Below are 21,605 nucleotides of genomic sequence, written 5' to 3'. Positions count from 1 at the left end.
CCCATAGTGGGTCCAGAAAGTCTCACGACCCCACTGAAAATTTATTAGTCTTGATGCTGACGACCAGATAAGGAATGAGGACGGCCCCTTCCAAAAAAATTGAAACGACCCTACTTTTTTTCCCTTCCCAAGACGGGCTTCACAGTGATTATTCGTCAACACTCAACAAGAAGGGGTCGTTGCATCCGTGATCGATGTCCTCCCCACCCCCATCCCAATACTCGGGGAGATTCTGAAGATTTCGATTGTATCTCTTCGTCAAACCAATTGAAAGATAAATTGAGCGATGTCCCGGGGTCAGGAAGTGTGTTGTACGCTCATGCGCAGCACTCACTGCGATGCATACGCAACTAGTATGAGTAGTTCTCACCGGGTATTCCCCCACTGCTGATACCCGAAACTACAGACAAATTGTGGAATCTAGTATCCTGCCGTGCTACAGGGAGGGAGGGATCACAGGCCTACATTCCCTCACCGACTGCCGGTACCGGGGGGCGTTGCCGGGAGGTGTGACGATCAGTTCAAGGTCCTCTTTGAAAGCGGCTCTGATGGCGCCTTGTTCCGGCTCAGAGGGCGGGACAGGAAGCCCGCAAGGCGGGGGGTATACAGTGGAAGTCTGTCTGTCCCTTCAAGACTATCTGTCTGGTAGTGTTCTAGATGCATCATCCGGGGGAGGCGTAAATGCGCAAGAACATAATACAGTAGCTACCTGTGATTGTTGGAAATAGGAAATTATCAGCCCGGATGTTGCGCCGAGTCAAGAGAAGAAATTTTTAAAGAATGAAGGAGTAATGATATGAGGAGAGGAGAAGTTTGTTAATTGTTCGATAAAGCGAAAGGGGATTAGAGACAAATAACAGGAAAAGAGGAAAATATATAGAAAGAAAATTTTCAGTGCTAGTGCATTGAGCTAACGTGTGCTGGTACGTACGTACGTGTGCGGATATCTCCAACAATGATGAAGTGGTAGTGTTGCGAGTGAGAGGTTGTGACTGCGATGTCCGCGACCGCGTTAGCGGTGGGTAAGTTTGGCGGTTCTTAGCAACTTTGGGAGAGAAATATAGCTTAGTGTATACTAGTGGCCTCCTTTGGCCCTAGTTAGCAAGGTAAGTGACCATTCGTTTGTTCATGTTATCCTAGCTGGTTGTTTCTGAGAGAGGAGTGCTCCAGGCGTGGTGGTAGTTTAGGGATGTGGATATGATGGAATTTGTCCTCTTCCTCCTTCTTCTCCCTCCAGTCTCTCTACTGACTGTTTTGGTCTACGTTACATGTAGGGCGGTTTGTGGCACTCGAGGATTGTTTTTTTGCGTCGTCTAAGAGCGGTGCTTGCGCATGTAGGCCAGTGTGATATTGCCCGCTTTGCTTGTCCCTCTTGAAGATTGGGGTGTCTTGGAGCATTCTAGCATTTCCTTCTGGCGCTTGGCACCACAGTCCCGTTTCTACTTCACTCATTTACGCATACTCGAGTATCATACAGTGGTCTAATGTTAGAAGTATTCCACGTGCCCAGGAAATAAACCCTATTTACATCCGCTACCGGTCAACACAGTATGCTCAACTTGCATCTCTAGAACTCCTCCCCATCCAACCCCCCCGGACCGCGAATGACTCCATTCACTTCCAAAGCGTTTGTGTGGGCGCCAAGGCTACTACGTATGATGTGCTCTCAAGAACACATTGCTCTCTCGTAGCCAGGGGGGTTTTCCGAGCGTTATATCGGTACTGTACTTATATACTCAAACATCCATTAGGTCACAACGGCCAATAACCCATACCGGGGTTCATCACAAAGCTCAATGTGCAGGCGCACTGCAAGATTCCCCATCAGATCGGCGAGCCAAGTCTTTGTTTTTTCCCACATCCACAGAACACGACACCCACGCACGTAAACGGTAACACCATACCGCCTCGGACACCACTGCGCCCCCTGCGGCGCGTCACGCATGCTCCAATACAGCACAGCACACAACACCGAACTACATATAAGCAGAGGATTGGCACTATCTACAGTATCACCTTAGGCAGGCACGGTAATAAACCCACCCCTTCCTAAATCCATGCCATGTCTGCACAGTAGCGCACAAGTCAACTCAAAATGGCCGCACGGATTCGGTCTGGTCGTTACCACACCTCCGCTGGAGCCCGCACAGTACCGGTACGAACGACAGCACAGAGCCTCAACGCATAGAAGGTACTTGTACGAGTATCCGCAATTCCGGTTCTCCATCGATCGATCAAAGCGTGGGAGTCTGCATGCCGTTTTCGGCGATTTCGCATGGTCTATTTATTGGCACCGGAAATTGTTAGAATCAACTTGGCTAATACCGGACCTTCACGTGTTGGTGTTTTTTCCATCAGAGTAATTCCGGGAAACTTCATAATAGTAGCGATGGATTCCTTGCGCGGAGCTGAGCATGGGGTTTACTGTATGGTACTGTACTCGAGTACCGGTACGTGTACGAGTACATTACCTGGGCGGATCAATAAACCCGGCTGGGCGAGATTCCATCGTAATCTCCACACTGCTGTCACCTTCCTGGAATCGAACAGCGCAGGTGAGCTCGGGATTTGGTTCGTTTGTTGGGGTACGGGTATGGCAGATTGCGATGACGCGCCCTGTGTAAACGAAAGGAAATGCTATTATTGTATTATAAGTTAATTGGTTGTGAGAGTTTGCTGTTATTTTGTTCCGATATCCTGCCGGTACACAAACTACGCAGATCAACCCGTCGAATCTTCTCTTTTTAAAAATGAAAAAAAGGGGTTGGGGGGAATTACGGTAATAAATAGTCAGTTGTAGTAACTACCGTTATTGTACCCATGCATGGTCGTACCGGTACTCAAACTGTACTCGTACGGCACAGCACCCATACCGGTACTCGTACAGCACTGGTACAGTAGTGCCGGACACCAAAAACCGACCCTTTTGTTACTCCTTTGCTTAGTAATACACACAAAAAGAGGGGCAGGTGGCCGTTTGTCATATTTGTATGCATAATATGCGTGTTCACTTTTTTTTCCTTTCCAAATACCCCTCTTTCCGCTGTCTACCGGTGCTTGCTCTGCCGAAAAGTTGAGTATAGAATTAAGGAGAAACCAATTTTAAGAAGTTCTATACAGCTTTGCTGCTGGTCCGTCTTTGGGTTTGGTTGTGATGAGGGTCGATTTCAGAAGCCCGGCACCGCGGCAGAAAAATTGCCCACGCCGGAAGGGAGGTTTTCCCAACACCATACCGCACAATTCCGTAAAACAGGGTATGATATTTCAATTGGGATACTCGAGTACCGGTACCAGTGCTTGTGCCCGTACTTCACTGCACTGCTGCACATTCATTCGTGCGCGTACGGTGGGAGAGGTGAGCGTGGGTGTTGGCATCATGTCCAACGTTCAATGCCGAATGACCTTTCTCTCATTCCCCGGGAATTGGACGAATCCGCAACCATTCACTAGAGCCGCTTGGCCCCGCCGATAAATCACAATTTTCATTGAAAATTCTCGGTTTACCAAAAGGGAAGCAAGCGGCTTCGGGACCAGTCCTCAGTAGGAGAGCATCATTTACCCAGAAGCCAAGGAGAGCTTGGACCAAAACAGCTAAGTACTGCCACTATCTACTCGTATTCAGGCACTTTTCGAAAGGAAGAAGAAAAAAGTTGGCCCCACAGGAGCCAAACGCCCCCAATCTACCCTGGGTGCAGAGAGAAAAAGGGAAGATTACCGATATCGCATGGCGAGTGCATATGTGATCACTCGAAGGTATTGCGATATCTGACATCCATCTGGAAGGAAGTAACCGAAGATGAAGCAGCTTGCGTTAAGTTACTACTTGTAGGTGAGAGAGATTGTGCACAATTTGGAATACCGGTAAATCGCCTCAGGGTTGTTGGGGGCTGGAGGTGAAAGGGTTGGGTGGGTCGGTACGGTACAGTACGGTACTCGAGTGCTCGAGTAGGTGTGTTTGATTATGCTAGCCAGGGTTGGAAATTTTGTTGTTGACTTATCGGTTAGGCTACCGGTATTCCTCGAGATCAACCGTGCAAAGGTGAGTGATGGAGTAATTGGAAAAGAGAAAAAGTATAGTCTACCGGTAATTTAGCTATGATAACATGTGGTAAAAGAAGGAATATCGACAGTCGAGATAAATAGAACGTCATTAGGTTTTTGGAGATTTTCATACGGTCTTCGCAATTCGTTTGGTCCGTCTCGCGGACCGTCGGTTGCTCCGGGGAACTCAACCCCTTGCATACCCGCGGTTAAATTTAGAATCCAATTTCTCCCAGCACTTCTCCATGGGAGAAAGTGATGGGGCATTTGGAATTCAGAGGGGAAATGGATAGAAGGTGGCTCCAGTGAAATTATTTCCTTCACACTTTCTGCACTGTTGATCCCCCAATTGTCTGCCGGGCGGACTTGATTGGGGGGGGCGGGAATAGCGTGTGCGCATTATTTTCCAGTGCCCACACCCATCATCCACCCCACCATTTTTTTGCTTCTTGCACACGCTGGATGGATGAAGGGAAGAGAGTAATTTTTTTCGTTGGTTGATGCTAGGAGATGATAAAGTCCGTCCGTCCCGGCCAACCATTTGCTTGGAAAAAGAAAGGTTGGAAGATGATTGAATACCAATTGGATCGCCATCAGCTGGACAGATACAGTATGACGATGAACCATGAGATTTCTCCACCGGTACCACCCACTCTAGCTCTCATGGGTTTACTGTACTCGAGTAACCCGTCACCGTAAGCTAAAGGAGCGGGAAGGAAGGAAGGGGAAGATCTTTCCAAAAGCCGTTGTGCCATACCCATTGTTCGTTTCTCGAGATCCCAACCCCAACGAGAAATCTTCGTGCCCAGCGTTCCAGAAAGGGAAGCACTGGCAATCTGTACTCGTATTGTACTCGTACAGTACAGTACTGAAGAGTATTCTCCACCATGTAATTAGAGTACAAGTACCGGTATCTGGTTGTGGCAAGGGGCTCTGTGTGGGGCATTCGATCTGGCGAGCAACCGGCTAGTATTCGAGTAAATAGAAACTTCCCCCCTAGAAAAAGACCTATTGAAGCGACATGCGACCGTGGATGAAGCGAGGATTCGTTTATTTTTTCTCTTAGCGGCGTGCGACACTGAGTTTAATGAACCGCCCTCAACCTCAACGGGAGAGTACTGTACCAGTACCGGTACCTGTACGAGTACTAGTATCATACTCGTAGCGTGGTGGTGTAAAAATCTTCGTTGCCCTGGGTTGGAGCCTCCCCCTGCCTAAGATACTTTCAATGCCGGTAGCACTCGTAGAAGCCCGAGACTAGAAGTGAGGAATTGGGGGGGGGAAGTTGTGGTAACGTTTTGGCAGGGGTTCGGGTTGCGCTGTAAGTACTTTTTTTTCTCCCACTGAAATTATCTATCATCGCACAAGTTGGCGCATTTGCACATAGCGCCCTGTTCCGTGATCCTGCTCGGTGCGCGAGGGGAGATTACGGTTTGGCCGCAGACATCCAGATGGTGCCTGAGTGGAAATGCTGTTTCGCAGTGGGCCATCAAGTCCATTGGCGGTGTTCGAAATGATTCTAGCGTAAGATGACTTTGCTGGCCATTTCCGGATCTCTGATTCCTGTCGACAACGATGATGACCTCTGTTGCTGTGGTTGAGTTTAAAAAAAGTACGCGAACCAGCGTCTTCGGGCCTGTCATACCCACATGATAATATATATTCAGAATCTTCATTCTTCACCCGTGGAGTCGCGATGCGTCCGGCTAGAAGTCTACGGTAGGTGCAAGTCCCGTACCTAGATGTATGCTCGATAGGTTAAATGTCTGCCAGCTGGCGATGGCAAAGTTAGGAATGAGAAATAAGAAAGGAGCCTTACCGTTACCGGCATATGAGATCTTAATTTGTGTAGGCTTTTGTACCCAAATGTAGTTCTTTCTTGTGCACCGGTAATGTCTCCTTTCGTGATATACATCCTATATACTTGGAAAAACAAAGAGGTACCTAGCCGTCGAGTAGAAGCAATTGAGCCGCGGGAGTTTGCATCGGGCGAGCAGTGGCTTCCTGATCGAGGTGTCGATGACCTGATATCCGTATTGTTGATGTTTTTCCTTACTGTAATATATATTTTTTTATATTTATTGATTCCCACACAAATTTAGCTTGCGAAGTGGATCGTGACGGAGTATCTATACGGTAGTCATAAGTAGATGTATGATAACCTCAAGGAGAAATCTGTAACTTTTCTTTAGCGCCAGTAGACAAACCTCTCTTGTTTTAACTTCTCTCTCTGTTGGGTCGAGAGTTGTGAGAGCGAGAATAACAAAAATCTTGTCCCGAACGTTCTTCCCGTCGTGCCAATTTGCCCCTGTCCATTCCCCATTTCATATTTTTTCGTCCCATCTCCCTTTTTCTCTCTTCTTTCATCATACTTCATCGTCTCCTCCGCCCCCCCTTCCCCTTCCCCTTCCCCCTTCCCTCCCCCCCCTCTCTTTCCCTCTCTTCCCCCCCCCTTCCTCTTTTGTTCCTGCCACCACCTGGGTCAAACTTCTTTCCGGCACGGGGTGTAAGGTCCACAGGATCATCGGTAAAAGAACTCCAGAAAAGGACTCCTAGCTAAGCTGTGGATAGCCTCTCAAGTCACTCCTTTAAAGTTCTGCAACTTGATACATACGCCATTCTTTCTTTCTTTCTTTCTTTGGCTGCATTATCATATGCGTCAACATTTCATACGGTTCGTACCACCATTTTGGACGTTGCGTCTAATGGAATTATGCAACCCTCTCTTTTCTCTCTCTCCTCCGTCTCTCCACTAACACGGTACTCAATCAAAACAGCTAGATCCAGCATCCAAACGGATCCAACCAAAACACACTCACTCTTTTCATAACCAAGTTTCTTCGACCTCGTGCCGGTGTTCACATTCGAATTATCACAGCGACAGCGTGCCCGCTCCTTGGCCGTGCAAAAATATTCTACGAAAAGAAAAGAAGTCTCTTAAAATAGAATTCCATTCTATCGTCGACCCCAATTGTTATTGCAGGGGAAAAAGTAACCTTTCGGCTTTTCTTGTCCATTTTCACTATCCCTCAAGCCCTCAGATTGGTGCCATCTTTTTTACGTCCTGCAACGCCATCTTTTCTTAGGACGCGCGACTGGACTCGCTTGGTTTGAAGGTTTTAGTTTTCGTTGATAGACTCTGGATAGGGGAATTTTAGTGCCCTTTTTATTATTACTATTGACGGCTCAATTACGATTCACAAACGAACCCATAAGAAATTATTGCTGTCGATTGGCTGTCTATCTGTCTATTTCCTTGTGTGCTGAGTAGATTTGGGTATGGAGAAATCGGGAAAGCCTGGTAGCCACGACGGCGTAAGCGCCGGAGGGACTAACAAGAATACGGGAACAGACGACGATGAGGATTTGGACAGAAGTGGAGTGGATCGGGGGGGGGGCAATTTTGGGTTGGGCGCCCCGCAGACAATTGAAAGAATCCGGATCGAACCGGTTAGGCGCAAGACGACCCACCGCAGACACCAGCAATTACATGCCCGGCAGAATGGTGTTGTGAGCGGGATCACAGACTTAGTTGGGGATGCGCACAGTGTCTTGCCAAGTATTGTGAAGACAGGGGGGGACATTGCTACAACTCCCCCCACACCTACTTCGTCCATTCTTTCTCCCATCCCAGAGTTGTCGAGCCTCAGTATTCCGTCCAGCTCACCTGGGACCGTGGTCCCTTCAACCTCACCTTCGGATTCTACGAGCTATCCAGATGTACCGGTCGGGAGCACCCAACAAACGGTACTCAGTTCTACCCCCCCTCCGTCCCCAGCGGAGACATCTCCTGGGATGGTAATACCGCCCATCACAAATTCAGACATTATTTCTACTTCTCTATTGACAGCCGAGTTGTCGTCGCCGAGTTCTACTTCCTCGTCGTCGTCCACCATAGTATCTCCATCAACTACCGTGACATCCTACTGGCCTTCCATCATTACGAAGAACGGAACCACAACTAGTAAGTTCTCCGGCCCTTCTCCGCAAAACATACAATCTCGATGGCTGCCATTGACCCACTTTGCGCAGGCGACACGCCGTCGGCCTCTAGTATTACAATTGATGGTACTGTTATTGTGTTTACATCAGCTCCATTTCCAACAGGAATTAATAACAGCACGTTGAGCCATAATACTACCACTTCGTCGACTTCGCTTTCGTTTACCTCGGGTTGGTCGCTTAATAGTACAACGACAACAGCATCGTCGACAACAACAACAACAACGTCATCGCACTCGTCAGAATCCCTGTGGCCTACCACTGCAGATGCTGGAGATGGAGGAGGGGGAGGGGGTGGTGTAGCGCCGACAAACACAGCGCCATCGGTATCGCCGATCCCAACCGAGGGTTCTGAAGGAGGAGGAGGAGCACCAGTTAGTCCCAGGCTTCTTGGTGGCGTGCTTGGAGGAGTCGCCGGCATCGCATTGATCCTGCTGGCTGTTCTCTATTTCGTGAAGCGCCATAAACGTGAGCTTGTGTTACAGGCGAGAGATGATGCTGGGTATGGTGGCCCGGTCGAACCAGCTGGGGACCAGCCTGTGGCTGTGGTACCGGGGGAGAGGGGCTTTTACAAGGTCTCGGGGCGCAAGTTACCTCCTGTGATCGGAGGCCCAAGACCGGGGGAGCTTGCTTCCCCAAGGTCTGCAGCAGGGTCTTCATACTATCATGATGATGAAATCAGTTGGATTGGAGGACCAGGAACCCCGGTTTCTTCTGCGGGCGCGGGGCCCTCAAGGTATTCTGGAGTTTCTGGGGGCGCCCCGTCTTCGCCTACAATTCCTACCGCTCCTGGAAGCACCACCGCTCCTGTTGGACCTGCACCTATCCTACCGCCCATTGGTACGGCTATGCCAGCAGGCCCTTCGAGGATCCCAGAGGAGCACGAGAGCGATCCTGAACTTGCCTCTCCTGGCGAGTCCATGCCACCACCACTTCCACTACCAATTGCCAAAACACCGAGCGCCCCGGGCAGTCAGACTGATCTTAGTCTAACGTCTCCTACACGACCTCCGTTTTCTGGGGGGATGAGTTCTGTAAGTGTGGGGAGTGCGGGGAGTGGGAAAGAGGGACGTTCTACAGGAGGGGTACCCGTATCTGCTGGGCCATCCGTACCCCCGGCCTCTGCAAGGCAAAGGAGTGCTGAGCGGGCAGGAAGCGCGGGAAAGGATGGGGTGGGCAGATCGTTACCATCACACGATGGCTCTCGGGCTTCACGGTTTACCGAGGACATTGTATGATTGGACTTTTGCCTTTTTTTTTCTTAAGGTGAGGAATTGGGAGTTGGGAAACCAACTTTGAATCGAGATGCTTTTTTTATTTTATTTCTGGTGATTGCGAAGGGTTGGCTTAATATGTCCTTTTCTGCTTCTTGAGACGCCTACTTTCATGCTTGCTACTATTATCAAACGTAACCTTTAATGCTTTCTTTTTTTTTATTACTATTTTCTGGCGTTTCATTCTTACCCCCCCACCTTTCGTACTTGGATACCCATTTTTTTTGCTTCTACCCCTGTAAAATTTTTGCAAACATATCTCTTGTGGAGTTTGAGATTTTTTTCTTCTTTTTCTCTTTCCTCTCCAATTCATCTGGGGTTGCTTTTTTCAGCCATACCGCCCACCTCTTTCACTTAGGTTTTATATTCATGTCTATTACTGACTCTTTTTCCCCCAGAGGGAAGAGAAGTTCCCCTATTCGCCTCCCCTTCTATCCCGGCCGTAGGTGCCGTACCGCGCCATACCTTGCTCATGGTCCGGACATACCTTTTTTTCTCTTCACCTTCCGACGCATGTATTAGTAGTACTTACTAACTCGCTTGCACCGTACCTGTCTACCTATTGTACCCGCCGTCGGCCATGCCCACCGCACTGGAGTGGAGCATGGGGAGAGGGAAGGAGGAAGAATGGTACTGGTGTAAACGTGCATACCGCTCGTCGTACTGTACCTTTACCGATCACTCTGCATCCTCGCACCCGCCTCCCCATATTAATATTGTTTTATAAAGTATAAAGTAAACAGCCCCTCAACCCAACCCAACCTATGATACGATATTAATTTATCTATTCATTACTCTACCTACCGCGACATGTGATTGCGCAAAAGCCCCCCCCTCCCCCCAATCTACCAATGAACGGGAAGGAGAGGAAGCGAGCGGCCCACGCACTGCGCATGGCTGGTGGTGAAATAAAACGGTTTTTGCGGATTGCATATTTGCTTTTTTTTTTTTCCTTTTCTCTCTTCATAATACCATTTACCTGCCTGTATCGGCGAGTGAGAGGGTGTGAAATGTGCACTGTGCTGCACGGTATCATACCGGACTGTACAGTGCATGATTGATCACTCGTTGGATGAGGGGTCTCGTGTCGTGTTGCATTCGTTTGGGTGGCCAGCTGAGCTTTGGAGGGTGGGGGAAGGGGGGGTATCGTGTGTAGGGAACAGCGTGTTAATATCTCATAGCGTGGGATTCTGTGAGGAGGGGGAAGTTGCTCCTATGCGTGTATGTACGAAGAGGTACAGGTACTTGTACCCGAGTACAGCGCCCTACATGCGGGGCGAGGACCGGGGGGGTGCGCTGTATCTTATCGTGTCGGTGGTTTTTTCGCCGTGCGGATTTTTATAAGGTCAAGTGGGTCAAGTTTTCTGGTTATTGTATCATACAGTACTCACACTGTATGAGTATACAATGTGAACCGGACCGAACAGACCGGACGAGCGGAACTACCGGTATCATACTGAACCACAATATTACAACTTTTTTTTTTTTTCTTTTACCTTTTCGTTCCGCCAATCGCGCGGTACTGTACAAGGTACCATACGTATGATACCTACCAAGCTATCCGTAGACTACCGGTATCACAATCCCAGACACGACCACGATGGACAAGCCAACCTTGGCTAGCCTCACGCCCTTTTCACGCTTGATCCGCGGCTGAGGATTTCAAGAGTTGTATCATACCTGTAATTGTGCCAAATGAGTACAGTATTTGTACTTTTCTGCATTGTACTAGTACAGTACTGCTACTACTACAACTTACGGTACCGTACTTGTACTTTAGACTATCGACCGAATTTTCAAGTCATGACGTACAGTATCATACGTCGCACCGATGGGGGACCCCGCGCAGCATTCCCCACTAACCGACCAACAACCAAGTAACTTAACCGGCAAAAAAAAAAAAAAAAAAAAAAGACCGAAGCCGAACTGTGGGGAACAAGTGAACTTTCATGGCGATTATCTAGTCTATTTTGCAAAAAAGTCATAAGTTGACTAATCCCGGGGGGGCAACTTTGAAAAAAACGTTCTGGTAAACTTAGACCTACTGTACTGGTACCCTGCCTACCACAATTCGTACTAGTACTAGTACAGTAAGAGTCTACTAAATTACATCTTTCAACAATTCCACCTCAACATGCCGACGTACAGTACTAGTACAAGTATCGTATGCAATCAACCCGCTTCAAGTTACGGTACTTTTCAACTCACTCACTCACTCACTGTACTAAGTACCTGCGGTACTGTACTCGACGCGGGGGTGCGGGGGTGCGGGGATTGCGGATTATATACTATTATTAGCGCTACATTTCCCGACCGCCTTGTTGACTTGACCCGACTTGACTTGAGTAAGATACCTACCGGTCGTCCGTACGGATCGTCATACTTCTGAGATATGTAGCGTAAAATACCTGTGTGGCGTTCTTGATTCGTGTGTTGGGTTCCGACCGGTTCGGTTCGGAGGTGGGGAGGTTTTTTTTGTCTTTTGTCTCGTCTTGCGATGTTTAGACTAAGACATCACCGCTTTACCTGCGCGAGTGAGTGAGTGGGTGAGTGAGTGAGTGAGTAAGGTGGGGTCGGGGTCGGGTCGGGTTAATGGATTTTTTTTCTTCTTTCTTTGTTTCTCGGGATTGTGTGCGTGTAAACCTTTTATTCTTCCACTATCTCACCTACTAACTAAAGTAATCGGAGTACGGCATGGGATACTGCCCCCAGCCCTGGGCCCCCCTCAATGTAACCTTTCGCTACACCCCCCTGTAGGCCATACAAAGAAAACTCCTGCTCCCCCCTTCCCCTTTCCCCTCAACAAATTTGGTCCGTCATAAAGGAAACCCACTCCTGCCCCCAGACCCCGTGGTCGTAAACAAATAAAATCCACCAACAAAGGAAACCCATTACTGCCCCTTGGCCCCATGGTCGTAAACAAAGGAAATCCAATCAAAACAAAAGAAACCCATGCCTGCCCCTGGGCCCCATGGTCGTGTACGTTATGTAACCACATAATGAAATCCATCAGACAAAGGAAACCCACACCTGCCCCCTAGGCCCTGCGGTCGTGTATGTTATGAAATAACCAGTGGACCAGCATTGCTCCCCTGGTCCACTGGGCGCCTCCTCCGTGTCCTTCCACTGTTTGTAGCCTATCGGCCCTTTCTCGCCGGGTCATGCTTCCTGGCATACGCCGTTTCGTGTTGTATGTCCCTCAGCACTGCTGCTCCGCATATCGCGCACGGTCGTCGCGGTCTGGGTTTTACCGGTCTCGGTGTTGGTTGGCTCATGGGTAGATTAATGTTGGCTCTGACCACCTGAGCGGAGTCTGGCCATTGGGTATCGTCCCCATCTTTGGTCATTTCCGGTTTTCCTTTCAATTCTGGTGGCCAACTGTCCATCCACTGGAGTAGCTCGCTTTGCCTCTTATTGTCGTGGAGTCCAATTGTCATGGCGGTCGTTACCCCACACCTGTTCGCTAGGTGGTCGATGGTAACTATGTCTTGGCTACATGGCCATTGTCTTCTGGCACCGGTTATTTCCTGGTATGGCCAACCCGCCGTTGCCCTTAACCCTAGCAGCCTTTTGAAATCTTGCCTGGTGAGGGAGTGTAGGTGTTTGTACGATTTACCGGGCCTTCCTTGGTACCTGGTCCCTTCGTTGGCGACCTTTTCTATCCAGCTTTGTTGCAATTAGTCTTTGAGCGCGTCTTTACCCAGCTGGTAATTACCGGTGGTGGCGATGATGTCTTCCGCCCCGTGTTTGGACATCCATTCCTTTGTCCAAATGTTGTGGCGGTCCTTGGTGTTAGCCCGTAGCGCCAGCAAGTTTTGTCTGAATTGCATCATGAGGTCCAACAGCGGGATTCCGAGTTCGGTAAGGAAGGCCGAGGTTGGTGTTTTCTTTTCCAGTCTGAAGGCGGTCCGGATTATCTTGTTAAGGGCCGCCTGCGCTTCTCTTATCAGGCCTTTGTTTCCCCATGTCTCTATTCCGTAGGTCAGCTGTGGGATTATTAGTCCCTTGATTAGTCGCAGTGTTGTCCCTGCGTTCATACCACCTTTGCTGTATCTGGACATTACTGCCCTTATGCGGTACCGGGAGCTAGTGGCTTTATTAATCTAGTGCCTGACATGGTGGTCCCATTTCTATTTGTCTGTTAGGAAGTATCCGAGCCATCTTAGATGGCCTTGGCTGGGTATTTCCTGGCCCTGTAGGCGGACTTCAAATTTGCTCTGTGGCGGTGTCTGCATGAAGATCGTTTGGGCTTTGCTGGGTGCGAATTCGTATCCGTCGTCTGCCGCGGTTTCATCCAGTCATCTAACGGTTTCCTGGTGCATTCTTTTTCCTTCTCCCGCATCCCGGTATGTCATTGCTATTAAGATGTCGTCCACGTACATCAGGACCTTGGTTTCCGCTTTTTGGGATGGCATGGCCTGCACTTTTACTGTTTCTAGCATGCTGATCAGGAAAAGTATTGGTGACAGAGTGAAGCCCTGTGGTGTGCCTTTATCAGTAGCATATCCTCTGGATATTCTGCCATTGAACCGGTAGCTAGTCGTCCTATTGGTGGCCCAGTGCCGGACCCATTATGCCAGGTGACCTGAGCGCTTTCGGAGCCTGTCGCATACCTTTCCCATCTGTAAGTGGTCGAACCCCCCTTGGACATCGAGGGTGGTGATACATTTGCCGGCCTTCCCCGTGGTGTCCATTACGTTGTTTAGGGCCTGTATAGCATCCATCGTGCCGTATCTTTTCCTCCCTCCGAACATGTTGTCTTCTAGGATTTTGAGTCCTGCTATCCGTATGACCGCCGCTCTTTCTAGGGTCTTTGCCAATATGGATTGCAGTTGTATCGGCCGCCAGCTTTTTGCCACTGTATATGAAGGTTTGTTTAGTTTGGGTATCAGTATAGTGGTACTGACCTTCCAGCCTTCTGGGATCCCTTCTCTCCACGCCCGGTTCATCATCCTTAGGAAAAGGAGTTCTCGCATTTTTCTGAAGCATTTCACGAGCCTGGTAGTGATATTGTCCGGTCCGCTTGCCGCTCCATTCGGTGACTGCTTAGTGGCCGCATCTAGAGTTCCTATTTGCAGTGGTTCCAGTTCCTCATTTATTTGCCCTCTGGTCCGTCTCCTCTCACCTCCGTATAGGGCCGCATGGATTTCTTGGACGATGTCCCTGTGTTCCGCTACCACCTCACTGCTTGCCTTATGGAGCGCCGGTATGGGGTGTTTGGTGGTCCTTGGTCGGACCGTCCTGAAGCATTTGGCATCTGTTTCTTCCTGAAGGGCTTTCCCATCAGATTCGAGCTTGGCTTCCGCTATGGCTTTCTGCAGGTTCTTCTTTTTCTCTTTTAGTTCCGGGTGCTGGGGGTATTTATGTACGAGGCTAAGGACCTCCTTTCGTTCTTGTTGCAGGGACTTGTTTCAGAAGTCCTTGCTTCCTGGTTTCCTGAGGGGGGTGTGCCTTCTGGCTATGCGTGTGAGCTCTTTTTGTACTTTGGCTGGGTGGTCCTTGCGGTCGTCCATGAGGCTGATCTTGGCTCTGATGGCTTCCCAATCCACTTTGTTGTACCTTAGCGGCTTTTCCCCGTCGTCGCTCCATGTAAAGTTGGTTTTAATTATCAGTGCCTTGTGGTTCGCTGTTGCCAGGTCCAGTGCCCGTACTTCAATTTTTTGATCTCTGTTGGTAGCAACAAGGTCCAGCGTTGTTCTGTTTGGGCTGGTTACGTTAGGCGGGTGGGTGATTACGTGGGGGTTTCTCACTGCCATGTCTGCCGTCCATCCACCTGGCTAGTCTTACTCCGACCGTGTTCTGGTGTCCCGGTGACCATGTGGGGTGGTGTGCATTCATGTTCCCTATTAGGATGTTGCTTTCCCCGTGTGTGTGCCATTGGTCTGTTGGGTTAAAGTCCCTCGCCGAAGGCATCTGGTAACCAAAAGTAATTTAGGTGCCTCCGGTGCATAGTGTGATGTATTGTGACGTTATCCGTTCAACCACAAACATGTGCACGTATTTATCTAAAATATATATGGCACATCCGTATTTCATCGCCTTTGTGCTAGCGTAGCATGTGAATCCTTCCAGATGTATCCAATCATGATTTTCAAGAGGGCATTCTGCAATTGCTATTATCTTCGGTTTCCGTTTTTGTGAGAGTCTCAGTAACTCGGTGACAACGTTCATAGACCCGCCAACATTGTGATATATTATGTCTGTTGTTGCCATATTTATATGGGCGTCGGGGGGGGGCCAGCGCTGCTGGTGCTTTTCCTTTGTCGGCTGTCGTAGCGGGTAGTGCCGGGGACTTCGCCCTAGTTCTGGTTGGGCAGTGGCTATCTCCGGCGAAGTGAGAGGTTTCCTCACAGTTGACACATCTTGTCAGGGTGTGGGAGCACATCTTTCCCTTTCCTGCCGTACAGTATGTCTGTGCGCAAAGGTAGTCCTTGGTGTGGTGTCTTTCTCCGCAGTATTTGCATATGGCCTCCATCCTGCAGTGGACGGCGTGGTGTCTGAATTGCAGGCACCTCGCGCAGCAGGTTGACGAGTCTATCTTCACATATTTTCGGAAGGTGCACCACATGCCAAAGATGGCCAGGCTCGGGAGGGGTTTTCTTGTTTCCGCCATCATCCAATTGTTTGCCTCTACCACTACGATTGGCGAGGACTTGACCTTTCCCACTGCCTTAAGTACTGTCGGGGATCTGAGCCACTTAGGTCTGTCTAATAGCTGAACCTGCGGGTTCTATTCGGAGATTTCCTTCTCCAAGTCCTCCCACCTATTCGAGTCTGTGTCCCATTCCTCTGGTGTCCAATATTCGTCGCCTAGTGGTATACTGTTGATGAGGATGTTGATGGACGGTGTGTCTGTAGTGATGTTGAAACCGAAAACGTCGATCCCATTCAGGGCCTTGGTGATTGCTGATAGATTGTCAAGGGCTGGTTCGGCCGGTAGGTCTCCCATGGTGGTGAGCACTAGGTCATCGTTCCTATTAAATTCTGCGTACGCAAATTTAACCCTAGATGGGGAGTTGACTGTGTCTCTGACTCTGGCCGGTGATAGTCCTGCTGCTCCTATTCTGCGACCTCTTTCCACTGATCGGATCAGGAGTCGCCTTTGCCTGGCATGTGGGGTTGAGGGAGCTGATGGTGCTGTTTCTCGTATGCCTGGGGCTGGCTCTTGTCTCTTCTTCTTTGTTAGGACTAGCCGGAAGCCGTCAACGTCAATTCTGGAGGACGTAATGGCTGTCCAAGTTTGCCTGAGGGCTGCTTTCTGTGGTGCGGCCTCTGCTCACTTGGTACTCGCTTCTGCCTGTGGTGCTGGTGCCGGTGCGTCCCCTTTGGGTTTCTTCAGGATTTGATTAGGGGGGGGGGGGCTGTGGTACGGTGTTTCGGGTTGGGGGGGGTTCTGGTTAGGTACTGGGATTGAGACTCTGGGCTGTCTGGGGCAGTGCAGGGGGAGGGGGTGGGGGTGGGGGTGCTAGTGTTGGACTGTCTGGTCCTTAGCCTTATTTCTCCTGTGAGTCATGCTTCCATGGCTTGCATCTGCTCCTGGAATTTTTTTTCCAATTGGTGGATGAAACTGACCATGATGCCGATGGTGACTGGGTGTTCCAGTTCTTTCTTTTCTTTTAGTGTGAGTTCGGTTTTGACCGAATCGTAAATGGAGGAGGGGGAGGAGGAGGAGGGATTGTTGGTTTGCGAGGGGTCCGGGTTGTTTGTCATGTTGCTGGTCAGGGTTCCCGGGATCTCTCTTGTTGTGGCCAGGAGGGAGGAGAAGTGTACCTGTCTTGGCACATTCTGGGGGGCTGAGCTCTCCGGCAATTCGCTTGTGCCATGGGCGTGTTGACTGTCTCCCAACCCGGTTTGGTCTGTGTTTTTCCCATTTTCCTGGGACATTGCTATATCTTGCGTAACCTGTGTTTCGGTTATTCCGATGTCTTGGGACTGATCCATGGGTTCAGCCGCTCTGTCTAGTGGTGGGGAGCAGGCTAGGACCTGCAGTATCTGGGATACTGGCACAGGGCTTTCTTGTGACCGGTGGTAGGTGGAAGCTGCTGCTGCCAGGAAGGCCAGGGTGTCGGTGCTGGCTGCATCTACCACCTCGTTGCCGAAAGTCTTTCGTAGCGTGGTCCTGAAACCAGGTAGTTCTGACTGGGGTGCGGCTATTGTCAGGGCCTTGGTGTTTCCCGTGAGGAGCACGTAGCATGCGTCCGTGCACCCTAGCTCGTGTTTGACCTCTGGGAAGGTACTCCCCCTGGCCACAATTCTGTTTCCCATATTGATCAAGCCGTTGGGACATCCTCTTTGGTGCCTGATGGTGGCAAACATAGGGAGGGTCGAGTTGAGGGATACTCCTTGGGGGGAGCCAGGTGGGAGGAGGCTGGGGGAGTTGACCCTTGGGCTTTTGGTAGGGCTTCTGGGTCCTCCCAGGGGAGAGGGAGAGTGGGGGAGGTGCGGCAGGGCCGGAGACGAGAGTTGAGAGGTCATGATGAGTGAGTAGGATGGTCTTATGGCCAGCGTCCTAAACTCACGGAGGAAATGAAGCCTTAGGATGGAGGGCTGTGTTTGGCCACACCACCTAAGAGAGGAGTATCGTGAGTAAGGGGGTGGAGTAGTTCTTTGAGTGAAAATTCTGGTTGTACCGGATAAAAAGATGATGTGTACGCAAACAAAAATAAACTTGGTGTGGTTGCAGGAATGCCCCGCTAACTGTACCAGAATTTCCGAAATTTTTCTCACTTCATGTGTGTGTGTGTGTGTGTGTGTAAACCTTTTATTCTTCCACTATCTCACCTACTAACTTAAGTAATCGGAGTACGGCATGGGATACTGCCCCCAGCCCAGGGCCCCCCTCAACGTAACCTTTCGCTACACCCCCTGTAGGCCATACAAAGAAAACTTCCACTTCCCCCTTTCCCTTTCCCTTAACAAATTTGGTCCATCACAAAAGAAACCCACTCCTGCCCCCAGGCCCCGTGATTGTAAACAAAATAAAATCCATCAACAAAGGAAACCAATTCCTGCCCCTTAGCCCCATGGTGGTATTTAAAGGAAATCCAATCAAACAAAACAAACTCACACCTGCCTCCTAGGCCCTGTGGTGGTATACAAAGGAAATCCAATCAACAAAAGAAACCCACACCTGCCACCTAGGCCCTGTAGTCGTGTACGTTATGAAATAACAAGCTGACCAGCATTGCTCCCCTGCTCCACCGGGCGCCTCCTCCGCGTCCTTCCCCCGTTGTAGCCTATCGGCTCTTCCTCGCTGGGTCGTGCTTCCTGGTATGCGCCGTTTCGTGTTGCACGTCCTGCAGTACTGCTTCTCCGCATATCACGCATAGTCGTCATGGTCTGGGTTTTACCAGTCTCTGTGTCGGTTGGCTTGTGGGTTGATTGATGTTGGCTCCGACCACCTGGGCGGAGTCTGGCCGCTGGGTACCGTCCTCATCTCTGGTCATTTCCGGTTTTCCTTTCAATTCCGGTGGCCAGTTGTCCATCTACTGGAACAGTTCGCCTTGCCTCTTATTGTGGTGGAGTCCAATTGTCGTGGCGGTTGTTACTCCGCATCTGTCCACTAGGTGGTCAAAGGTAACTATGTCTTGGCTGTATGGGCATTGCCTCCTGGCACCAGTTATCACCTGGTATGGCCATCCTGCCATTGTCCTGAGTCCTAATAGCCTCTTGAAGCTTTGCCTGGTGAGGGTGTGTAGGTGTTTGTGTGCTTTACCAGGTCTCCCTTCGTACCTGGTCCCCTCGTTGGCGACATTTTCCGCCCAGTTTTGTTGCAATCGGTCCTTGAGTGCGTCTTTGTCCAATTGGTAATTTCTGGCAGTGACGATGATGTCTTCCGCCCCGTGTTGAGCCATCCACTTCTTTGTCCAGGTGTTGTGATGGTCTTTAACGTTGGCTCTGAGTGCTAGTAGGTTCTGCCTGAACTGCGTCATGAGGTCTAGTGGCGGGATTCCGAGTTCGGTGAGGAAGGCCAAAACTGGTGTTTTCTTCTCCAAACCGAACGCTGTCCGGATTATCTTGTTGAGGGCTGCCTGTACTTCTCTTATCAAGCTTTTGTTTCCCCATGTCTCTATTCTGTATTTTAGCTGTGGGATTATTAGGCCTTTGATTAGCCGCAGTGTTGTTCCCGTGTTCAGTCCTCCTTTATCGTATCTGGACGTCACTGCCCTTATGCGGTACCCGGAGCTGGTGGCTTTGTTGATCTAGTGCATGATATGGTGGTCCCATTTCCACTTATCTGTCAGAAAGTATCCGAGCAATCTCAGGTGGCCTTGGCCGAGCACTTCTTGGCCCTGCAGGTGGACCTCAAATCTGTTCTGCGGCGCTGTCTGCACGAAGATTGTTTCAGCCTTGCTGTGCGCGAATTCGTAAGCGTCCTCGGCCGCGGTCTCCTCTAGCCGTTTAATGGTTTCCTGGTGCAACCTTTTCCCTTCTCCCAAATCCCGGTATGTTGTTGCTATCAAGATGTCGTCCACGTACATTAAGACCTTGGTTTCCGCTTTTTGGGAAGTCGCAGCCTGTACTTTTGCTGTTTCTAGCATGCTGATCAGGAAAGGTATTGGCGATAGGGGGGAACCCTGTGGTGTGCCTTTATCGGTGGCATATCCTCTGGATGTCCTGCCATTGAACCGGTAGCTAGTCGTCCTGTCAGTAGCCCAGTGTCGTACCCATTGTGCCAGGTGTCTTGAATGTTTTTCGAGCTTGTCGCAAACCTTTCCCATATGCAGATGGTCGAAGCCTCCTTGGACATCGCGGGTGGTGATACATTTGCCGGCCTTCCCCGTGGTATCCATTACATTGTTTAGGGCTTGTATAGCATCCGTCGTGCCATATCTTTTCCTCCCTCCGAACATGTTGTCTTCTAGGATTTCGAGTCCTGCTATCCTTATGACCACCGCTCTTTCCAGGGTCTTTGCTAGTATGGACTAGTTATATTGGCCTCCAGCCTTTTGCCGCTGTATATGAAGATTTATTTAGCTTGGGTATCAGTATAGTAGTACTGACCTTCCAGCCCTCTGGGATTCCCTCTCTCCACGCCTGATTCATCATCCTTAGGAAAAGAGGTTCGCGCATTTTTCTGAAGTATTTCACTAGCCTGGTAGTGATGTTATCTGGTCCGCTTGCCGCTCTGTTTGGTGACTGTTTAATGGCCGCGTCTGGGGTTTCTATTTGCAGTGGTTCTAGTTCCTTGTTTATCTGTTGTTTGGCCCATCTCTTCTCTCCTCCATACAAAGCAGTATGAATTTCCTGGGCGATATCTCCGTGCACTGCTACGACCTCGCAGTTTTCTTTGGAGAGCACCGGTATGGGATGTTTGGTAGTCCTTGGTCGGACCATCCTAAAGCATTCGGGATCAGTTTCTTCCTGGAGGTCTTTCCCGTTGGCTTCGAGCTTTGCTTCCGCTATGGCTTTTCGCAGGTTCTTCTTTTTCTCCTTTAGTTCCGGGTGGCGTGGGTATTTATGTGCAAGGTGAAGGACCTCCTTTCCCTCTTGCTGCAGGGATTTGTTCCAGAAAGCTTTGCTTCCTGTTTTTTTGAGGGGGGTGTGTTTTCTGGCTATGCGTGTGAGCTCCTTTTGCACTTCAGTTGGGTGGTCCTTGTGGTCGTCCATGAGGCTGATCTCAGCTCTGATGGCTTCCCAGTCCGCTTTGTCGTGCCTCAGTGACTTTTCCCCATCATCGTTCCAAGTAAAATTAGTTTTAATTATCAGTACCCTGTGGCTTGCTGTTGCCAGGTCCAGTGTCTGTGCTTCGATTCTTTGGGCCTTGTTGGCGACAACAAGGTCTAGGGTTGTTCCATTTGGGTTGGTCGCATTGGATGGATGTGTGATTACGTGGGGGTTCCTCACTGTCATGTCCCTGCTGCCCATCCATTTGGCCAATTTCAATCCGGCCGTATTCTGGCACCCCTGTGACCATGTGGGGTAGTGTGGGTTCATATCTCGTATTAGGATGTTACTTCCCCCATGTGTGTGCCATTGGTCTGTTGGGTCAAAGTCCCTCACAGAAGGTCTCTGGTATTCAAAAGTAATTTCGGTGCCTCCAGTCCACAGTGTAATATACTGCGACGTTATCCGTTCCACCACGAATATGTGCACAGATTTATCTAAAATATATACGGCACAGCCGTACTTCATCGCCTTTGTGCTTGCATAGCGTGTAAATCCTTCCAAATATATCCAATCCTGATTCTCAAGGGGGCATTCAGCGATTGCTATTATCTTCAGTTTCTGGTTTTTTGAGAGTCTCAGTAACTCGGTGACAACATTCATGGACCCGCCGACATTGTG

The 21,605-nt window shown here is 49.8% G+C and overlaps 1 protein-coding gene; it reads left to right on the top strand.

Moving 5' to 3' along the window:
• Positions 1 to 6,503: 6,503 nt before the first annotated feature.
• On the top strand, positions 6,504 to 9,281 carry GSTUM_00005665001 (uncharacterized protein; the record flags this gene model as incomplete). XM_002837766.2 has 3 exons in its annotated part: positions 6,504 to 6,715; positions 6,819 to 8,005; positions 8,074 to 9,281. The coding sequence occupies exons 2-3, from the start codon at positions 7,321 to 7,323 to the stop codon at positions 9,279 to 9,281; spliced, it is 1,893 nt and encodes a 630-aa protein (XP_002837812.1). The 5' UTR covers positions 6,504 to 6,715; positions 6,819 to 7,320.
• Between the last annotated feature and the right edge of the window lie 12,324 nt (positions 9,282 to 21,605).

This window comes from Tuber melanosporum (assembly GCF_000151645.1).
Source record: "Tuber melanosporum whole genome shotgun sequence assembly, scaffold_2, strain Mel28".
Classification (NCBI taxonomy): domain Eukaryota; kingdom Fungi; phylum Ascomycota; class Pezizomycetes; order Pezizales; family Tuberaceae; genus Tuber; species Tuber melanosporum.
The sequence above is the reverse complement of the archived record's forward strand: the minus strand, read 5'-3'. Positions and strand labels throughout refer to the sequence as shown.